General features: G+C 49.4%; 1 protein-coding gene across 8 annotated transcripts in view; it reads right to left on the bottom strand.

Annotated features, from left to right (window-relative positions):
* The window catches only part of STK40 (serine/threonine kinase 40), a 46,894-nt gene that overhangs the window by 22,090 nt on the left and 7,048 nt on the right, over positions 1–17,756 (bottom strand). For 3 of the 8 annotated variants that reach the window (XM_063627921.1, XM_063627917.1, XM_063627918.1), the window contains exons 2-3: positions 12,117–12,599; positions 97–216 (exon numbers count right to left, since the gene is read on the bottom strand). The exons of 1 other annotated variant lie outside the window; for it this stretch is intronic. In XM_063627921.1, the coding sequence (XP_063483991.1) occupies positions 97–216; positions 12,117–12,141 (145 nt within the window). In that variant the 5' untranslated portion in view covers positions 12,142–12,599. Of the gene's footprint in view, positions 1–96; positions 217–6,788; positions 7,017–12,116; positions 12,600–17,756 lie in introns of those variants that run through there. 4 more of the 8 variants (XM_063627920.1, XM_055254718.2, XM_063627919.1 and 1 more) reach the window with 4 other exon arrangements.

Raw genomic sequence — 17,756 nt, 5'->3', positions numbered from 1 at the left:
ACCTCACTCTGATGTCTGTAGGTCAGATCACGTGAGCCAATGTGCCCTGCCCCTGCCTCCCAGCCCACCCATTTTTCCCAAAGGTCAGAGGCTTACCCAGGATGAATGGTCCAGCTCTCTTTGCATTATTTCCAGAAATCCCACTTCCTAGAGCCTTGGCCCTGGCCGACGTTTCCCCAGCTCCTCTGTCTGATGCTCTCCGCTTCATTCTCAGCTCTAGATAGGACAGAAAGACCCCTTCTCACTGAGGAAGTCATCAAGTTTCCTTATGCTAACCCAGCCTGCAGGTCTTTGACTTGGGATGCGTCACACAGCTGCCGCTGCTGCTGTTCCGCTGCAGCCGCCACCTCCTCCTGTTCCCAGAGGAGCATCCAAGGCTCCAAGTGACAAAGAACCACAGCTCCTTTACTTGGGATTAATTAGATACTAAAGGTGGACATCCTTTAAGGCAGGATATACAGGGTACAGAGGCGGGGAGCCAACACACCACCACCACCAAGTGGCCAGTTAAATTCAGAGAGGAGAAAACTGGGCTTTGCGCAGATGCTAATGCCAAACAGAGCCCCAAGAGACTACCACAGAGACAGAGAGGAGAGCCAGACCCATCCAGCTGAACCCCAGCCCTGAGGCGAGCAACTATTCCCAAAGTGAGACCTGCCCTCCAAATACCTACAGCCTAATGACCCGAGGTGCCCATTCCTGGCCCGTATCTGGACAGTGGGCCCCAGAAATGGAACGCTTGTTACATGAGGCCTGGGGGCTTCTTATGCCCACGGAGTTTGATGACTACAGCCCTGAGAACCCCTCTCCCCATCTTTCCTTGACTCTCTGGTCCTCTCAGATGAAAGAACCCCCCAAGTTGTCAATGGCAGGGTTTACTTTCTCTTCCCTCATAAACTCAAACTTTTCCTGAATTACTTTTCAGAAAAAGAAAATTCATTGTGTATCTAAGAGTCAGTTAAAGAACACTACTGAAGATCACTGAGCACTCTGATTTGCCTGATAATCCCGAGATCCTCCTGTGTAAAAATGAAAGGCGGACATTGGGGCCAGAGGCTAAAAGACACCTCTGGACACAGATTAAAAAATAACAGATAAAAACACAAAAGAGGAGTTGTTTCTTCCAGCTCTCCAAAGTCAAACACCTTGGCAAAGCAGGGTCCGGGGGGGAGGGGGGACAAGGAAACAGATGTGTACAGACGAGTTCCACATGGGGAAGGTCAGGGTCACAGGATGCCCTGTGTGGGCGCGGGGCTCTGGGAAAACTTCCCTAAGGATACAGGAGTGGGCCAGGCAAATGGCAAGGACCTTCATGGCAGGAGGGCCTCAGTGAGCAAACATGCCCAGGTAAGAAATGGCACGCAAGCCACCAACTCCAGGTAGTTTGTGTTGCTGAAGCATCCAACGCGAGGCAGGGAGTGGTGAGAGGCGGCCCAGGATAGAGGCCTGACACCCACCTCGGGAGTGTAGCCTTTACCCTTCCATAATGGACTCAAAAACACAGGACTCCAGCCTGTTCCTGTATTTTTCTTCCTATGAAAGTAACTGATGTTCTCTGCAGAAACATTAGAAAATACACATATGCAAAAATAAGAAAATAAGGTACCCATGACCTTACCTCCCAGATGTAACTGCTGTTAACATTCAGCATGTTTTTCCTGTGTGTGACTGTGTGTATGCTTATATAAAGTTTTATTATTACAAACATGTGGACCACGCTGTGATGCTATTTTATAAGTTTCCTTTTTTCCCACCTAAAATACATTAAGGGAGGCCAGGCGCAGTGACTCCACGCTTGTAATCCCAGCACTTAGGGAGGCCGAGGTGGGTGGATCACCGGAAGTCAGGAGTTTAAGGCCAGCCTGGCCAACATGGTGAAACCCTGTCTCTACTAAAAATACAGAAATTAGCTGGTCCTGGTGGTGCACACCTGTAATCCCAGCTACTTGGTGGCTGAGGCACAACAATCGCTTGACCCCAGGAGGCAGAGTTTGCAGTGAGCTGAGATCACACCACTGCACTCCAGCCTGGGCAACAGAGCGAGACTCTGTCTAAAAAAAAAATTAGCTGGGCATGGTGGTGGGCGCCTGTCTTGGGAGGCTGAGGCAGGAAAATCGCTTGAACCAGGGAGGCGGAGGTTGCATGAGCTGAGATGGCACCATTGTACTCCAGCCTAGGGGACACAGCAAGACTCCATCTCAAAACAAAAAAAACCATTAAGGATATATTTTATAGTATGTGAAATACATCTCAATAATGCTGTAAAAAACAAAACAAAAACCCATTAACATCCCTGCATCACAATATTCTTTTGCAACATGACTTGAGATAGCTACACAGGCTCCTTGGTACAAATATACAGTGATTCCTCTGACCATTCCCTATTTATGGACATCTAGGTTCTTTCCATTTAAAAAGCATTAGCCGGGCGCAGTGGCTCATGCCTGTAATCCCAGCACTTTGGGAGGACGAAGCAGGCGGATCACGAGGTCAGGAGATCGAGACCATCCTGGCTAACACGGTGAAGCCCCGTTTCTACTAAAAAAAAAAAAAAAAAAAAAAAAAAATTAGCCGAGCGTGGTGGCGGGTGCCTGTAGTCCCAGCTACTCAGAAGGCTGAGGCAGGAGAATGGCGTGAACCCAGGAGGTGGAGCTTGCAGTGAGCCCAGATCATGCCACTGCACTCCAGCCTGGGTGACAGAGTGAGATTCTGTCTCAAAAAAAAAAAAAAAAAAAAAAAGAATTAATAGTCACGCATATACAGGTATACATCTTGTTGGCCAGGCGCGGTGGCTCACATCTGTAATCCCAGCACTTTGGGAGGCCAAGGAGGGCAGATCACGAGGTCAGGAGATCGAGACCATCCTGGTTAACACGGTAAAACCCTGTCTCTACTAAAAATACAAAAAATTAGCCGGGTGTGGTGGCAGGCGCCTGTAGTCCCAACTACTCGGGAGGCTGACGCAGGAGAATAGTGTGAACCCAGGAGGTGGAGCTTGCAGTGAGCCGAGATCGCACCACTGCACTCCAGCCTGGGTGACAGAACAAGACTCTGTCTCAAAAAAAGAAAAAAACAAAAACAAAAACAAGTATACATCTTGTCATACTTATCTGTCTCCCTCTGGATAAATTCCAAGAAGCAGAATTGCAGAGTCAAGTGGGGTGCATTTTTAAAAATCCCCCTCTAGGCTAATACAAGAGGGGCATGTTTTTAAGGTATTTGACAGATGCTGCCAGGCTGCTTCCAGGATGGCTGTGCCAATTTACAGTCCAGTGAGTTCCAGAACTTGCACCAGGACTGAGTTATTTCCCTGCTCTTATAAATGGCCAATTTGGTGGGCAACAAAAAGCATAGCATTTTAGAATCCATAATTCTTTCATTATTTCTGAGGTTGAATTTGTTTCATATGCTTACTGGCTGTGTCTATTATTTCTTTTATGAATTTCCTTTATATTCTTTTTCTATTTTTTACTGCTATATGTGTATTAGTGTTACTGATTTTTAGAAGCTCTTTCTATGTAAGGATGTAACTGACATACAGCTTTTTCTCTTTTTTTTTAATTAAAAAAATAAAAAGAAAAGGTTAAGGGCTGGGTGTGGTGGCTCACGCCTGTAATCCCAGCACCTTGGGAGGCTGAGGCAGGAGGATTGCTTGAGCCCAGGAGTTCGAGCCCAGCCTGGGCAATGTTGTGAGACCCATCTCAATAAAATTAATATAACATTTACATTTTTTAAAAATTAAAATTAAAAATAAGGTTGACTTTTTATGTAGTTAAATATTTCTGTCTTTTCCTTTAGTTTGTTTTTGCCAATACTCCTGGAAGCCATCTCCTACTCTAAGAACAGGTGTGTCTTCACCAGTAAGGTGAAATCCTCACATGCTATTGTTTTGGCCCTTATTCTTTTTTTTTTTTGAGATGGAGTCTCACTCTTGTTGCCCAGGCTGGAGTGCAATGGTGTGATCTTGGTTCACTGCAACCTCAGCCTCCCAGGTTCAAGCGATTCTCCTGCTCAGCTTCCCAAGTAGCTGGGATTACAGGCATGTGCCACCACACCCGGCTAATTTTGTATTTTTAGTAGAGATGGGGTTCTTCCATTTTGGTCAGGCTGGTCTCAAACTCCTGACCTCAGGTGATACACCCGCCTCAACCTCCCAAAGTGTTGGGATTACAGGCATGAGCACCGCACCTGGCCTGTTTTGGCCCTTATTCGAAACCCTAAGAGACTGACTATACGTGGTGAACCGGAAAGTAGGAGGGATGATCCAATGCACTGCAGGTCTAATCTACCAGGCTCGCCTCCCATCATCCCAATTTGTTTTCAGAGCTGTGCCACTGGGGAGCACAGCCATGACTTGATTTTGAGAATAACTAGGATTGTGTAACTCACTGAGCCCCAACAGTCCCCAGATGGAGCAGAAGCCACAGTTAGGCTTGGCTGGGCCTTCTGCCAAAGAGGCTCATGCTGGAAGCAGATTCAATGTCATTCGCATAAAAGCAGAGAAGGGTAAAACTGCTTCTAGAAGTATCTTTAAAAGCTGGGCAGTAAAGTGTCTGGCACTGTGTTCCTGCTCTTTGCATGGCTAACCCCTACGCATCCTTCTCAATATAAGTATCACTTCCTCAGAGAAGTCTTCCTTGATAGCCTCATGACCAGTGGGTCCCAGTTAGTTTCACTCATGGTGGTCTGTAATTTTCCTCCATAGTACCTTCCAGATTTTGTAACTATGTATTTATTTGTGTTTATATGCTTAACGTCTGCCCCCCTCCACCAGAAAAATTCCACCACAACTGAAAATTTCACAAGGAAAAAACAAATGTATAAACATATATATAAAACCACTGCAGCCCACTGCCAGGCCCAGCAGATACTCCATGAGTGAACGGATACCTTCCCTCCAGTTGGCGACAGTCATTGCCAGGGTCGGCGGCCTTGGGCCTGTCCTGCGCTGCCCACTGCTTCCAGTAGTAAGTTGGTATCACCACCCTTCTGATCCTGTTCCCTGTCTTCCTGGGAGCAGTGAGCCTCCTCTTTCTTTCTCAGGTCCCTGGAGAGCACCAGGGAGGCGCGTAACATCTGTGTAGATGCCGCCTACGCGCCTACGCACGGGCATGGTCTAGACAACAGTTTGCAGGGGGCAGCTGCAGCACAGACAATGAGTGGGCTCAGCCTGACCTGCCCCTCCCCCCGCTCAGGATTCGACTCAAGCAAACGGCATGGGAACTGCTCCAAGACACAGGCCGACAGAAGGATGGCAGCAGACGGGCAGGGAGACGAAAAAGACGCTCGCGGGGGAAGAGGGAGCAAGGCTGCCTCCCTTCCTGCCACCCCTTCATGCTACCCAGAGTTGACTGAAGCAAAGGAAGCATCATGAAGAGGCAGGCCCAGAAAACTGGAAGCCGCTGCAGGCTTACTAGTAGGGTGAGCAAAGACACAGCTCCCAGGGACAGACCCTCCTTTCCCTGCCCCATCCTCCAATCATCCAGCTGTGCGTCCCTCCAGAGACACACCTGCAAGTTGTCCACAAACACTCCTCTAGGGCGCCTGCTCAGAGGGCCCCCAGCTTCACAGTGAGATCTGTGATGATGATGCACCAGCTACTCTGGTCTCAGGAAGACTGGGAGCCCAGGTTCCCCCAGACACCTGGTCCTCAGGCTGGGTGGAGTGCAGGACTCACTACTCGGTGCCCCAGGAACTCAACAGTCCTTGCTTAGCAGTCTCTGGAGCTTTGAATCTGTTAACTCTTCTACATTCTTCTTTTCCTTTTTTTTTTTTTTTTGAGACAGAGTCTTGCTCTGTCGCCCAGGCTGGAGTGCAATGGTGCAATCTCTGCTCACTGCAACCTCTGCCTCCCGGGCTCAAGTGATTCTTCTGCTTCAGCCTCCCAAGTACCTGAGATTACAGGCACCTACCACCAAACCCAGCTAATTTTTTTTTTTTTTTTTTTTTTTTGTATTTTTAGTAGAGACAGGGTTTCACCATGTTGGCCAGGCTGGTCTTGAACTCCTGACCTTAGGTAATCCGCCTGCCTTGGCCTCCTAAAGTGCTGGGATTACAGACATGAGCCACCATGCCTGGCCAACTCTTCTACATTCTATCCTCACAAGTCAGCACCAGTCCCCTTAGAACCTGAACTCAACAGGAAGCTCAGTGAGGCAACAATGAGGGTGAGGCGAGAAGGCCAGGAAACAGCAAGAGAGCCCAGCTGGCACTCCGCCGTCCGCAGGCTGTAGCTGTGCCCGATTCTGAAAGCAGGGGGTTCCATTGCTTTGCCAAGCCTGGGGAGCAAGTGTGGGCCTCAGTGTGAGAGGGCCTCACCTGTGGGACAGCTCCCACTGCATGGCCTGAGTAGGGGATACCTGATCTTACTCTGTCAATTTGGGGCTAAAGTCATCTCACCCTAAAGCTACCGGGCAATATGAGCCCAGATCTCCCAGCGAGGCAGTGAAAGCCAGGCCATCAGAGCCACATAAGGGTTCCAAGGCTGAAGATGCCCAGAGTCCAGTGGTATAGTGTGACCAGGTCCAGGAGAGCTGGTAGGGATAGCTCTACCCCATGGTTCAACCTGGTAGACACACCAATCTCCAAAGGGATGAGGGGTACAAACAAAGATGGCACTGAGTAGATGAAACGCTGCCACTGATCTCCCCAGTTCAGTCTGTCCTCATGTCTACCCAACTACAAAGCAGCTGAAGCCTGGCCAAGGCATGGAGGGTCCTGCACTCTACACTGAGAAGCATCCCCACAGGCGGCCACATAGGAGCGCACACATGCTGGCAATTACCTACTTGGCATACAGTAAGGGACTGTCCAGGATGAAGAGGCCGCCAGCCTCCCTGAATGGGTCTGTGGTCATGCTCCAGTTGGAGGTGAAGTGTGGGTGGTGGGGAGGAGTCTGGAATTCAGACCTGGTGCCTCCAGCTTAAGATCTCTTGGAGCAGGACTGCGGGAGGAGAGCAGAGCACATCTATTGTGCTGTATGATTTTTACTGCCGAAGGACATAGCTTCTGGGTGTGTGCACTGGTCAAAACAATTGAACAGTACAGTTAAAAGACATGTGAAATCACTGTGTGTAAATATACCTACATTTTTTAAAAGGCAAGCTGCGATCTTAACCAAGTGGTCAAAGTTACTATCACCAATGACAGAACAAACTGGCATCACATGCCTCCTGACATGATGCCCTTAATAAACATGTACTACTCATGATATATATATATATATATATATATATATATATATATATATATATATAGTTTTTTTTTTCAAGACACGGTCTTGCTCTGTCACCCAGACTGGAGTGCAGCTTCCATCTGCCAGGCCCAAGTGATTCTCCCACCTCAGCCTCCTGGGTAGCTGAGACTACAGGCACACATCACCATACCTGGCTAATTTTTAAAATTTTCTGTAAAGAAGAGGTCTTGCTATCTTGCATAGGCTGGTCTCAAACTCTTGGGCTAAAGTGATCCTCCCACCTTGGCCTCCCAAAGTGCTAGGATTACAGGCGTGAGCCACCGCCCCCAATCTACTCATGCTATTTTTTTTTCCAAAAATGTATAATTTGAATCTAAGCATGAAACAAACTCAAATTGAAGGACATTCACAATAGGCCTGTATGTTTCAAAAACATCCATGTCAGATAGTTAAAGAAAAGCTGAAGAATGATTCTAGATTAAAGGAGACTAAAGACATACAACAAAGAAATACAATGGGTGATCCTGGAGAACAAAGGTATAAAGGACATGACTGGGCAACTGGTAAAATCTGAATATAGACTGTTCATTAGATAATAGTATTGTATCAGTTAAATTTCCTGAACTTGCAAATTGCATTGTGGTTCTACAGGAGAATGCCCTTGGTTCTTAGGTGATACACACTCAAGTGTTTCGGGGTGAAGGGTCATGAAGTCTGTAACTTACTCTCAGGTCCCCGGAGGCAGAGGAGAAAATCCAACCTGCTCGAATAGCTCCCAAGACCTGATTCACAGGTTCAGAGGGACCTGTGGCTGGTGGATACACAGCCCGCAGTGGCAGAACTTGCAGTCTCATATATGTTGGGCAGAGCCAGCCTGGCATGAACAGGAATTCAGTCTTGTATGGCCCCCTCTCTTCAACACTGTGCTATATCAAAGAATTGGTGGGTAGGGGGGCCTCCATGCAATCTCCAGGCCTGCCACCTGGTGGCGTCTTTCTGCAGTGCATCTTCACAGGGTTTCTCTGCACCAGATGCAGGATGGTGGGGCCCTGCTCTCCTCAGGCTGATCAGGAAGGATGCACTCCATGGGCAGAGCCCACCTCAGCCACCTGTGTAAGTGGGGCTGGGCAATCAGATCCCAGGAGGCTGCCGTCTCTCTGCCTGCTGTGGAGGTGCTCCAAGGGCTCCATGCTCTTCAGGAAGAACCCTAATTCCTCAGTGAGCCTAACCAGACCTAGAATACCTCTCCAGCCTCACTGCCCTTATACGCACCCTAAATCCAGCCACACCAAATGACACAAGCCCGAGTATGTCATGAACACCCCTGCCCCGCCCCACTCTCTCTGGTTGGCACATTCTTCTCCCTCGGTCCTCACTGAAATGTCACCTGCTGCAGAAAGTCTTCACAGAAGGCCTCCTGCCAAAGCTGGCTGCTCCTCCTCCAACCCCCAGAGCACCTGAGCACACCTCCGTCCCCTCCCACTGTGCTGCAACCATTGGTTTATCTGTCTGACTCCCCCATCTCAGGCTGTGGGCTCCCCTGAGGGAGCAACTCCAATCCACCGCTGCCTCCCTGCACCCAGCCCACTGCCTGACGCAAAGCTGGAAGAGATTACAGTGTGGGGCTGTTTGCTGGGCATCTATAAGGCACCATGGTCCCTGCTGGGGCAGGAGACAGAGGCAGTTGAATAGAGAGGTACAAGATGTGATTCACAGGAAAACTCTGTCCAAGGAGGGGCCAGTGGCTGGAGTGGGACCCTGAAGAAAGTACAGATGGTCAGACTAGCCAGTATCTGCCAACTCATGGCTGGAGACAGGGTGCCACAGCTGTAGGTAACTGGGGCTGCACTGGATAGTCTGTCCAGGAAAAGTCCCATGTCAGAAATGCATGAGGCAAAATGGGGTCTAAGCTGGCTGATCACTGGGGGTTTTGCTTAGACAGCATTTGCTGCTGGAGAGCAACCCCTACTGAAGAATTAAACCTATTCACAACATGCCTGCAGCTGTGCAGAAGCCCCCACTGATGAAGGGATGGACCAAGCCCTGTGTGGGAGAATCCCCCAAATCCAGCCAAACGATCTGCTTTCCTGCGGCAAGATGTGGGGAGTGTGTGAGTGGCAGCCTGGCCTGTCCCTTCACACTGGTGACAGGTCCTCCAGGCCACTCCAGGTTTGTGGTATGAAGGTCCTTCTACTGGTCAGAAAAATTCCAACCACTTTTGCTTCTCTGAAAAGAGAACTTCTGGCCTAACTATGCGTTTATCTGACTACACCTGGGGTGAAATGATGACACTCGAGGTGAGTGATGTGAAATCTGAATGCGTGATCCAACTAAGGTCACCACCCACACTCTACAGACCCGTCCACACTAAGTGGCTGCCAGGTCTCTTGTAGATTCCTGCGTGCCTCTCTGGGTGGTGAATTTCAGACTTAGAACCCACAAGGGTGGCTCACACTCTCAGATTAACTATCAGAACTAATTTTTACACATGGCTTTATAGTTTATAAAGCATTTGCGAATATAATCATCCCTCAGTATCCATGGGGGATTGGTTCCAGGACCTCTGACAGATACCACAATCCAAGGATGCTCAAGTCCCTAATATAAAATAACGTAGTATTTGCATATAACCCATGCATATACTCCCGTACTACACTTTTTTTTTTTTTTTGATGGAGTCTCGCTCTGTCACCCAGGCTAGAGTGCTGGGCACGATGTCGGCTCAATGCAACCTCTGCCTCCTGGGTTCAAGTGATTCTCATGCCCCAGGCTCCTGAGTAGCTGGGATTACAGGCGCATGCCACCATGCCCAGTTAATTTTTGTATTTTTAGTAGAGATGGAGTTTCACCATATTGACCAGGCTGGTCTCAAACTTCTGGACCTCAAGTGATCTGTCCACTTTGGCCTCCCAAAGTGCTGGGATTACAGGCGTGAGCCATCACGCCCAGCCCCATATACTTTAAATCATCTCTAGATTTATAATACCTAATGCAATGGAAATACTGTGTAGTTATTATACTGTATTAAGAAATAATGACAAGAAGGGCCAGCTGCGGTGGCTCATGCCTGTAATCCCAGCACTTTGGGAGGACAAGTTGGGTGGATCACGAGGTCAGGAAATCAAGACCATCCTGGCTAACACGGTGAAACCCCGTTTCTACTAAAGATACAAAAAATTAGCCGGGCGTGCTGGCGGGCACCTGTAGTCCCAGCTATTCAGGAGGCTGAGGCAGGAGAACGGCGTGAACCCGGGAGGCGGAGCTTGCAGTGAGCCGAGATCGCACCACTGCACTCCAGCCTGGGCGACAGAGCGAGACTCTGTCTCAAAAAAAAAAAAATAATAATGACGAGAATAAACAGTCTGGCTGGGTGCCATGGGTCATGCCTGTGTAATCACGGATCATGTGATCATGCCACTGTACTCCAGCCTGGGTGACAGAGCAAGACCCTGTCTCCAAAAAAAAAGAAAAAAAAAAGGACTGGGTGCGGTGGCTCAAACCAGTAATCCCAGCACTTTAGGAGGCCGAGGTGGGCAAATCACCTGAGGTCAGGGGTTCGAGACCAGCCTGGCCAACATGGTAAAACCCTGTCTCTACTGAAAATACAAAAAAATTAGCCAGGCATGGCAGTGTTTGCCTGTAATCCCAGCTACTTGGGAGGCTGAGGCAGGAGAATTGCTTGAACCTGGAGGCGAAGGTTGCAGTGAGCCAAGATTGCGCCACTGCACTCCAGCCTGGGTGACAGAGCGAGACTCCGTCTCAAAAAAAAAAAAAAAAAAGAAAAAAGAAAAAATGTCTGTACATGTTTAGTGCAGACACAAGCATCCTTTTTTGTTCCTGAACATTTCTGATCTGCAGTTGGTTGAATCCACAGACGCAGAACCCGTGGATGTGGAGGGCTGGTACATAATGATAACTGATCACCTCCCCACAACACGCACACAAAACACAAAATTTTCTAGAAAAAGAAATTGAGCCCGGGCACGGTGGCTCATGGCTGTTACCCCAGCATTTTGGGAGGCTGAGGTGGGAGGATCACTTGAGCCCAGGAGTTCAAGCTGGCACCGCTGGTAGACCCGGCTACTTGGGAGTTTTAGCTTGCTTAGTTTGGAGGAGTGCTTGAGCCCAGGAGTCTGAGGCTGCGGTGAGCCATGACAGCACTACTCTAGCCTGGGGGACAGAGTGAGACCTTGTCTCAAAAAAAAAAAAAAAAAAAAAAAGAAAAGAAAAAAAAGAAAGAAAGAAAGAAAAAGAAAAAAGAAATTGAGACTCAGAGCTCTGAGACCTGCCTGAAGTCACCTGGCTAGCTGTTGGAAGAGCTGGGATATAAACACAGCTTTTCCAATGCTGAATCCCATATTCTTTTTCCCTGACTACACTGCTTCCTCAATTGTTCCTTCTCCACCCAATGTCTGCATGGTTCCAGGCATGCCAAGCACAGACTTACTTATTAACAATCATTCTCCTGGAACCAGGGTGCTGTCAAGCCAGAAAGCTGCAGGTGAGCAGGGAGGGAGAGACGTCATGCTTCCCTCAGAAGGAGGCACTTCAGGGGCTGCTGAGTGGGGCCTCTCTGGAGAAAAGGGATGAGTCAGAGGCTGGGTTACTGAGATATCCCTCCACCAGCCAACAGGCAGCATCCCTCACCCTTCCCTGACACAAGCACTCTGGGCACCACCCCTGGTGCACTTAATACTCACATGTAGATGCTTCTACCAGGGATACCTACAGACCTGCTCTCCATCCACAAAGGCAGTATGGGAAATCCATCATAGCTCAGAGAACCAAGGGTTTCAAGCCATGGACCAGTTACGCAAATGCCAATTGGGATAGCAAGATGGATTTGGGGGTCATGGAGGTCTGGGCTTAAATTTCAACTTCTGACACTCACTTCTTTTGTGACTGTACACTAGTCACCTACCCTTCAGGAGCCTCAGTTTCCTCATCTGTAAAACAGAGATGGCAATATGCCCCCTTCACAGGATGGCTGAATGATGCAGTGGCTGGCGGTGTCACCAGGTCTTTGCTGGGTGAAGGGTGGGTGCTCCCTGCTCCATGCCGAGGTCGTTTCCCTGAGGCGAGTCTCTGCAGGTATGTCTTTTTTTCATTATCATTTGATGGGCACCCACGGCTTGCCAGAAACCATTCCCAGTGTTTCCCAGATTCTCTCTTTAACTCGCACCACTTTCTGATGTGGATTCTCCCTTTCCATTATTGAAAAAGCAAAGCCTAAAGACTGTGGCCCAGGTCGTGGCTCTGGTGAGGGCTTTTCCACTGAGTCTGAATGACAGTCATCCCTGAAGAAGGCATGCACCCTCTCCCCAGGAGCTTGGTGGCTATGAGCAATCTCCTTAGGAACCCATTGGAAGCCATTTGCTTTGTGCTCAGGACAGATGCTGACGGGCTGGGGAAGCGGATAGAGAGGAGGATTAGTAATCCCTCGATTTCAGCCAGGACTCCCTGATGACAAAGATTCATGCATGTGCTGTCATCTTCACTGTTCCAAAACAGAGCGATGATTTTGTTCATTTTTCAAATGCAGGACATGTATAGCTCCAATTTGTCAAGAATACATAATATCACATCATCTAATGCACAATATCACATCTCCAAATGCTGCATTTTATTGCCTTGGGGGTTATAAGTGAACTGGCTGCTTCTAACCAGAGCTCTCTTTGTATAGGGTGACCCCACCCCCTGAGGCCTGCTCTGCTCCCAGCCTGTGGGAGACTACCTGCTGCAGCCAGAGAGGAAGTGACTCAGCCCAGTGGGAAGTGGGAGGGGCGGTCAGCAAGAGGGCCCTGCGCCCAGCCTGCTCCCCCAGCACATCCTCTGCCACCGCTGCCTTTCCTCAGCAGGACTCCAATGTGCTGAGCACAGCAGGCTTGGGGGCCAGGCAGGGCCTGAAAGTCCAGGGTCTGCAGCTTGGTGACCTAGCTCTAGTCTCCTCCAGGAAGCAAGGTTCATGAGTTAGCCCCACATAAGGAGACTGCGTAATCAGTGATATCCCTCCTCACCCCATTGCCCCGAGGAAGTCCCCACTGGGCTTTTCTGTGACCTCCTTTGAAGGCTGCAAAGAGTCTAGAAGCTAAAGGCCCCTGGCCAAGGGGATGCATCCCAGAGAAATTCTGGAATAAAAGTCTCAGGGTTGTGCACACAGAGGTAGAGAGAATCTTTCTCTGCAGGCTGTCTTGGAGAAAAGATAAATGGAGTTAGAGACCGGTCCCCATAGCCCTGAACCAGGCCGGCTGCTCCTGGGAGCAAAGGGCTTCACCAGCAGTCATGCTGAGACCCACCAGAGCAGAATCCAGGGCAGCACTGCCAGCCCTGCCACCAGCTCTCCCCTCCCAAGGGCCTCCGGAAGCAGCTGATGTGACAACAAATAATCCGTCACTGTGTGTGGGTGTCGGAGGAGGGACAGACTCACAAGCTCTTTTCTCTGGGCTGTACTGGCGTGGCATCTCCATCCAGAGAGGTAGCCTGGGAAAGCAGCCAAGCACCCTGGCTTAGGGATGTTTGTGGTGGCCCCTTGGCTCTTCAGGGTGCCTTCTGCCATGCACAGTGACGGCAGGCTGAGTCACTGGCAGGTCTTCCCTGTCATACTGGCCTGCTCTGGCTCACTTGGACTAGAAGAGGAGATTGCAACAAGGGAGATCCTGGCATGGGCATATGACTAAGAGGCCCCTCAGCTCCAACTATCAGTTATTGCTTTGTGCAGTGACTCAGCCCTGGAATAAGGCCTGCCATGGGGTCCCATGTGGAGTTCAAGTTCTTACCACCCATGATAGCCCAAATCAGGCAATGAGAAAGCAGCAAGCAACCGCAGAACAACTGGTTGAATCTAAAAGCCACCATTCTGTCCACTGTGTGACCTGGACACATGCTTCTCTGCTCTGCAGTCTTCTCATCTAGAGGACAGGGACAGCGCTACTCCCAAAAAGAGTTCCCTTCAGGATTGCCAGGGCCCAGTACATAGGAGGCACTAGACGCTTAACTTAGAAATGTTACGTTGCCTGGCCGGGTGTGATGGCTCACGTCTGTGATCCCAGCACTGTGGGAGGCAGGTTGATCACCTGAGGTCAGGAGTTTGAGACCAGCCTGGCCAACACGGTGAAACCTCGTTTCTACTAAAAATACAAAAATTAGCCAGGCGTGGTGGTGGGTGCCTGTAATCCCAGCTACTCAGGAGGCTGAGGTAGGAGAATCGCTTGAACCCAGGAGGTGGTGGCTGCAGTGAGCCGAGATCGTGCCACTGCACTCCAGCCTCGGTGACAGAGCGAGACTCTGTCTCTAAAAGAAAAAAAATGTTATGTTTCCTTCTGTCTATCCCAGATTTTCAGAGTGACAGAGAGGAAAGCCCAGCCAGGCCAGGCCTAGGTGCTGCGCTTCTCTTTATACTGTTTTCAACAGCAAAAATCACCACAATTATCCTGTGAGAAAGGCAATCTGGACCGGGGTCAGCAAACTGCCTTTCCTTAACTGCCTCTGTTAAAAATTAAATTTCATAACTTTAGGCCGGGCATGGTGGCTCACGCCTGTAATCCCAGCACTTTGGGAGGCTGAGGGGGGTGGATCACCTGAGGTCAGGAGTTTGAGACCAGCCCGGCCAACATGGCAAAACCCTGCCTCTACTAAAAATAACAAAAATTAGCTGGGCGTGGTGGTGGGTGCCTATAATCCCAGTGACTAGGGAGGCTGAGGCAGGAGAATCATTTGAACCCCGGAGGCGAAGGCTGCAGCGTGCTGAGATCGCGCCATTGCACTCCAGCCTGGGCAACAAGAGCAAACCTCCGTCTCAAAAAAAAAAAAAAATTCACAACTTTGACAGCGAACAATACAATTCACTTTCTGAAGTTTGACTGAATGCTGAGGGCTATGGCTGCTCAGAGGGGCAACAGGCTGCCTGGTATGATTAGAAAGGCCAACAGCAGGTGGTCCCTTCAGAGTGCCCCTCTGTTGGCCTTACCTGCTCCGAAACACCAAGAGCTAGACACAGCACATCATGAGGGCCAGAAGCCACCACTGAAGGACTATGTCCATGCATTGGGGGCGTGTTCATTACGTGTCTGCTTACACGTAGGTCTCGAGAAGGGTCTGGTCCACCTCAGGCCTCCCAGGCTCTGCACAAGCCCAGAAGGTATGCAGAAAACAGGTGTGAAACCATAGCCAACAAAGAAAAAGAAAATGTACCTGCCTCGGGCCCAGCGATGCCAGTTCCGGGGATGGATCCTGCAGATATACTCACACAGGTTCACAAAGATAATGTGCTCAACAAAGGTCCCTATAGAGCCACGTGTAGCAGCAAAAAACAAAACCATAACAATCAACACACACACACACATGCCCCCAAGGCAGGAAACTATCTAAATGGCTATCCAGAGAGGACTGGTTAACTAACTATGTTCATCTAGACAATGGAATACTATGCAGCCTTTCCGACTAGGTCCACGCCTGCTGATAAAGATGTCTATGTTACCAAAATAAGCACACTGCAGGAATATATGTATAATATAATCCTATTTGGGTTAAAAAAGATTATACACACCTTTGAATACGCATAGGAAACTTCTAGAAGAAATTTTTTTTTTTTTTTTTTTGAGACGGAATGCAGTGGTACAATCTCGGCTCACTGTAACCATCACCTCCCCAGTTCAAGCAATACTCTGCCTCAGCCTCCTGAGTAGCTGGGATTATAGGTGCTCACCACATCTGGCTAATTTTTGTATTTTTAGTAGAGACAGGGTTTCACCATCTTGGCCAGGCTGGTCTTGAACTCCTGACCTCATGATCCACTCGCCTCGGCCTCCCAAAGTGCTGGGATTACAGGCATGAGCCACCGCCCCCAGCCTAGAAGAAATTTAAGTGGACACTTCCAGTCAATAGAACTAAGGGCCCAAGGAGGGGAGGGAAAGCTTTACTTTATATTCTCCCATATTATTTAACTATTGTACCATAAACTACTAAAATAATACTTTTTTAAAATCTAAAGATTTTCTGAACCCATTAGAATTATTAAGAGTAGTAGTGGAGCCGGGCGTGGTGGCTCATGCCTGTAATCCCAGCACTTTGGGAGGCCGAGGTGGCGGATCATGAGGTCAAGAGTTCAAGACCAGCCTGGTCAACATGGTGAAACCCCATCTCTACTAAAAATACAAAAATTAGCTGGGTGTGGTGGCACGCACCTCTAGTCCCAGCTACTTGGGAGGCTGAGGCAGGAGAATTGCTTGAACCTGGGAGGCGGAGGTTGCAGTGAGCCAAGACCATGCCATTGCACTCCAGCCTGGGCAACAGAGTGAGACTCTGTCTCAAAAAAAAAAAAAAGTAGTAGTGGAATCAGGGGAGGCTGGGCCTCAGAGAAGGCAGACTTGAGAGAGTATGGCCCGGGAAGAGGTGTAAGCATAAGTGCCCTGGATGTGTGAGCTTGTGTGCCAATGCAATGGTGCAGCAAAAGAGTGACAGGCAGAAGGACAAAGCCAACACTCCTGCAGCTCTCCAGATAGCCTGCAAACATGCCTATAAGGAACTTCCTGCTTGCCGCCTGGCATCCATAAGGGCTGAAAACTGGCTCAGGATGCCTCTTTTGGGACACTCACAGGTTCACTGGCAGGAACTCACCTGGGCCTTGCTGGAGCTGGCCCCTGGGTCCTGCCTGCCTGCCATGCACTAGGCTGAACATGGTACAGGCCATAAAGCCTTGTGTCTCATGACTACCTCAAGCACAAGAATTGTTATGCCCATTTTACAGAGGAGGAAGCTGGGGTTGGAGATAGGAAGTGACTTGTTCAAGGTCACTCACTTCAGGTTCTGAAGCCACATCTGATCTGAGCCTAGGCCCTTAACTGCTGGCTGACATGGTTACAAGTCTCTTTGCCCACTACCCATACGGCAGGTAGGGGAGGGACTTGTCTCAAGGCAGTGGCAGTTTCCATTCTTCAGGCAAAAAAAGGGACTGGTTCAGCTTTGGGGCTGGCTCTATGAGTCCAAGATTCTATGTGGGCTGGACTCCCTGGGACCAGAGCCTAGCCAGGATGGAGGAAGGGGACATGGGCTTTAGAGTCACACAAATGTGAGTTGGAAATCCCAGCTCTGCCCTTACTGGCTGTGTAATAGTAGACAGGCTTTTTACCCACCTCTGACCTGGGTGTTCTATGTAAAATAAGACAATCCTTACTTCCTTAGATTCAATAATGTATTGCAGTATTGTAAAGGACCTGGGAGGTGGTCGGGCTTTTTTTTTTTTTGAGACGGAGTCTTGCTCTGTCACCAGGCTGGAGTGCAGTGACGCGATCTTGGCTCACTGCAACCTCCGCCTCCTGGGTTCAAGCGATTCTCCTGCCTCAGCCTCCTGAGTAGCTGGGACTGCAGCCGTGCGCCACCACGCCCAGCTAATTTTTTGTATTTTAGTAGAGATGCGGTTTCACCATGTTGGCCAGGATGGTCTCGATCTCCTGACCTCGTGATCTGCCCGCCTCGGCCTCCCGAAGTGTTGAGATTACAGGCGTGAGCCACCGTGCCTGCTGGGCCTCCTTTTTTTTGCTGGTTTCCTTCCTGTTTTTTCAGA

The sequence above is a fragment of the Symphalangus syndactylus genome, chromosome 12 (assembly GCF_028878055.3).
Source record: "Symphalangus syndactylus isolate Jambi chromosome 12, NHGRI_mSymSyn1-v2.1_pri, whole genome shotgun sequence".
NCBI classification, from domain to species: Eukaryota; Metazoa; Chordata; class Mammalia; order Primates; family Hylobatidae; genus Symphalangus; species Symphalangus syndactylus.
Note: the sequence above shows the minus strand (reverse complement) of the source record. Positions and strands in the feature narration are given on the sequence as shown.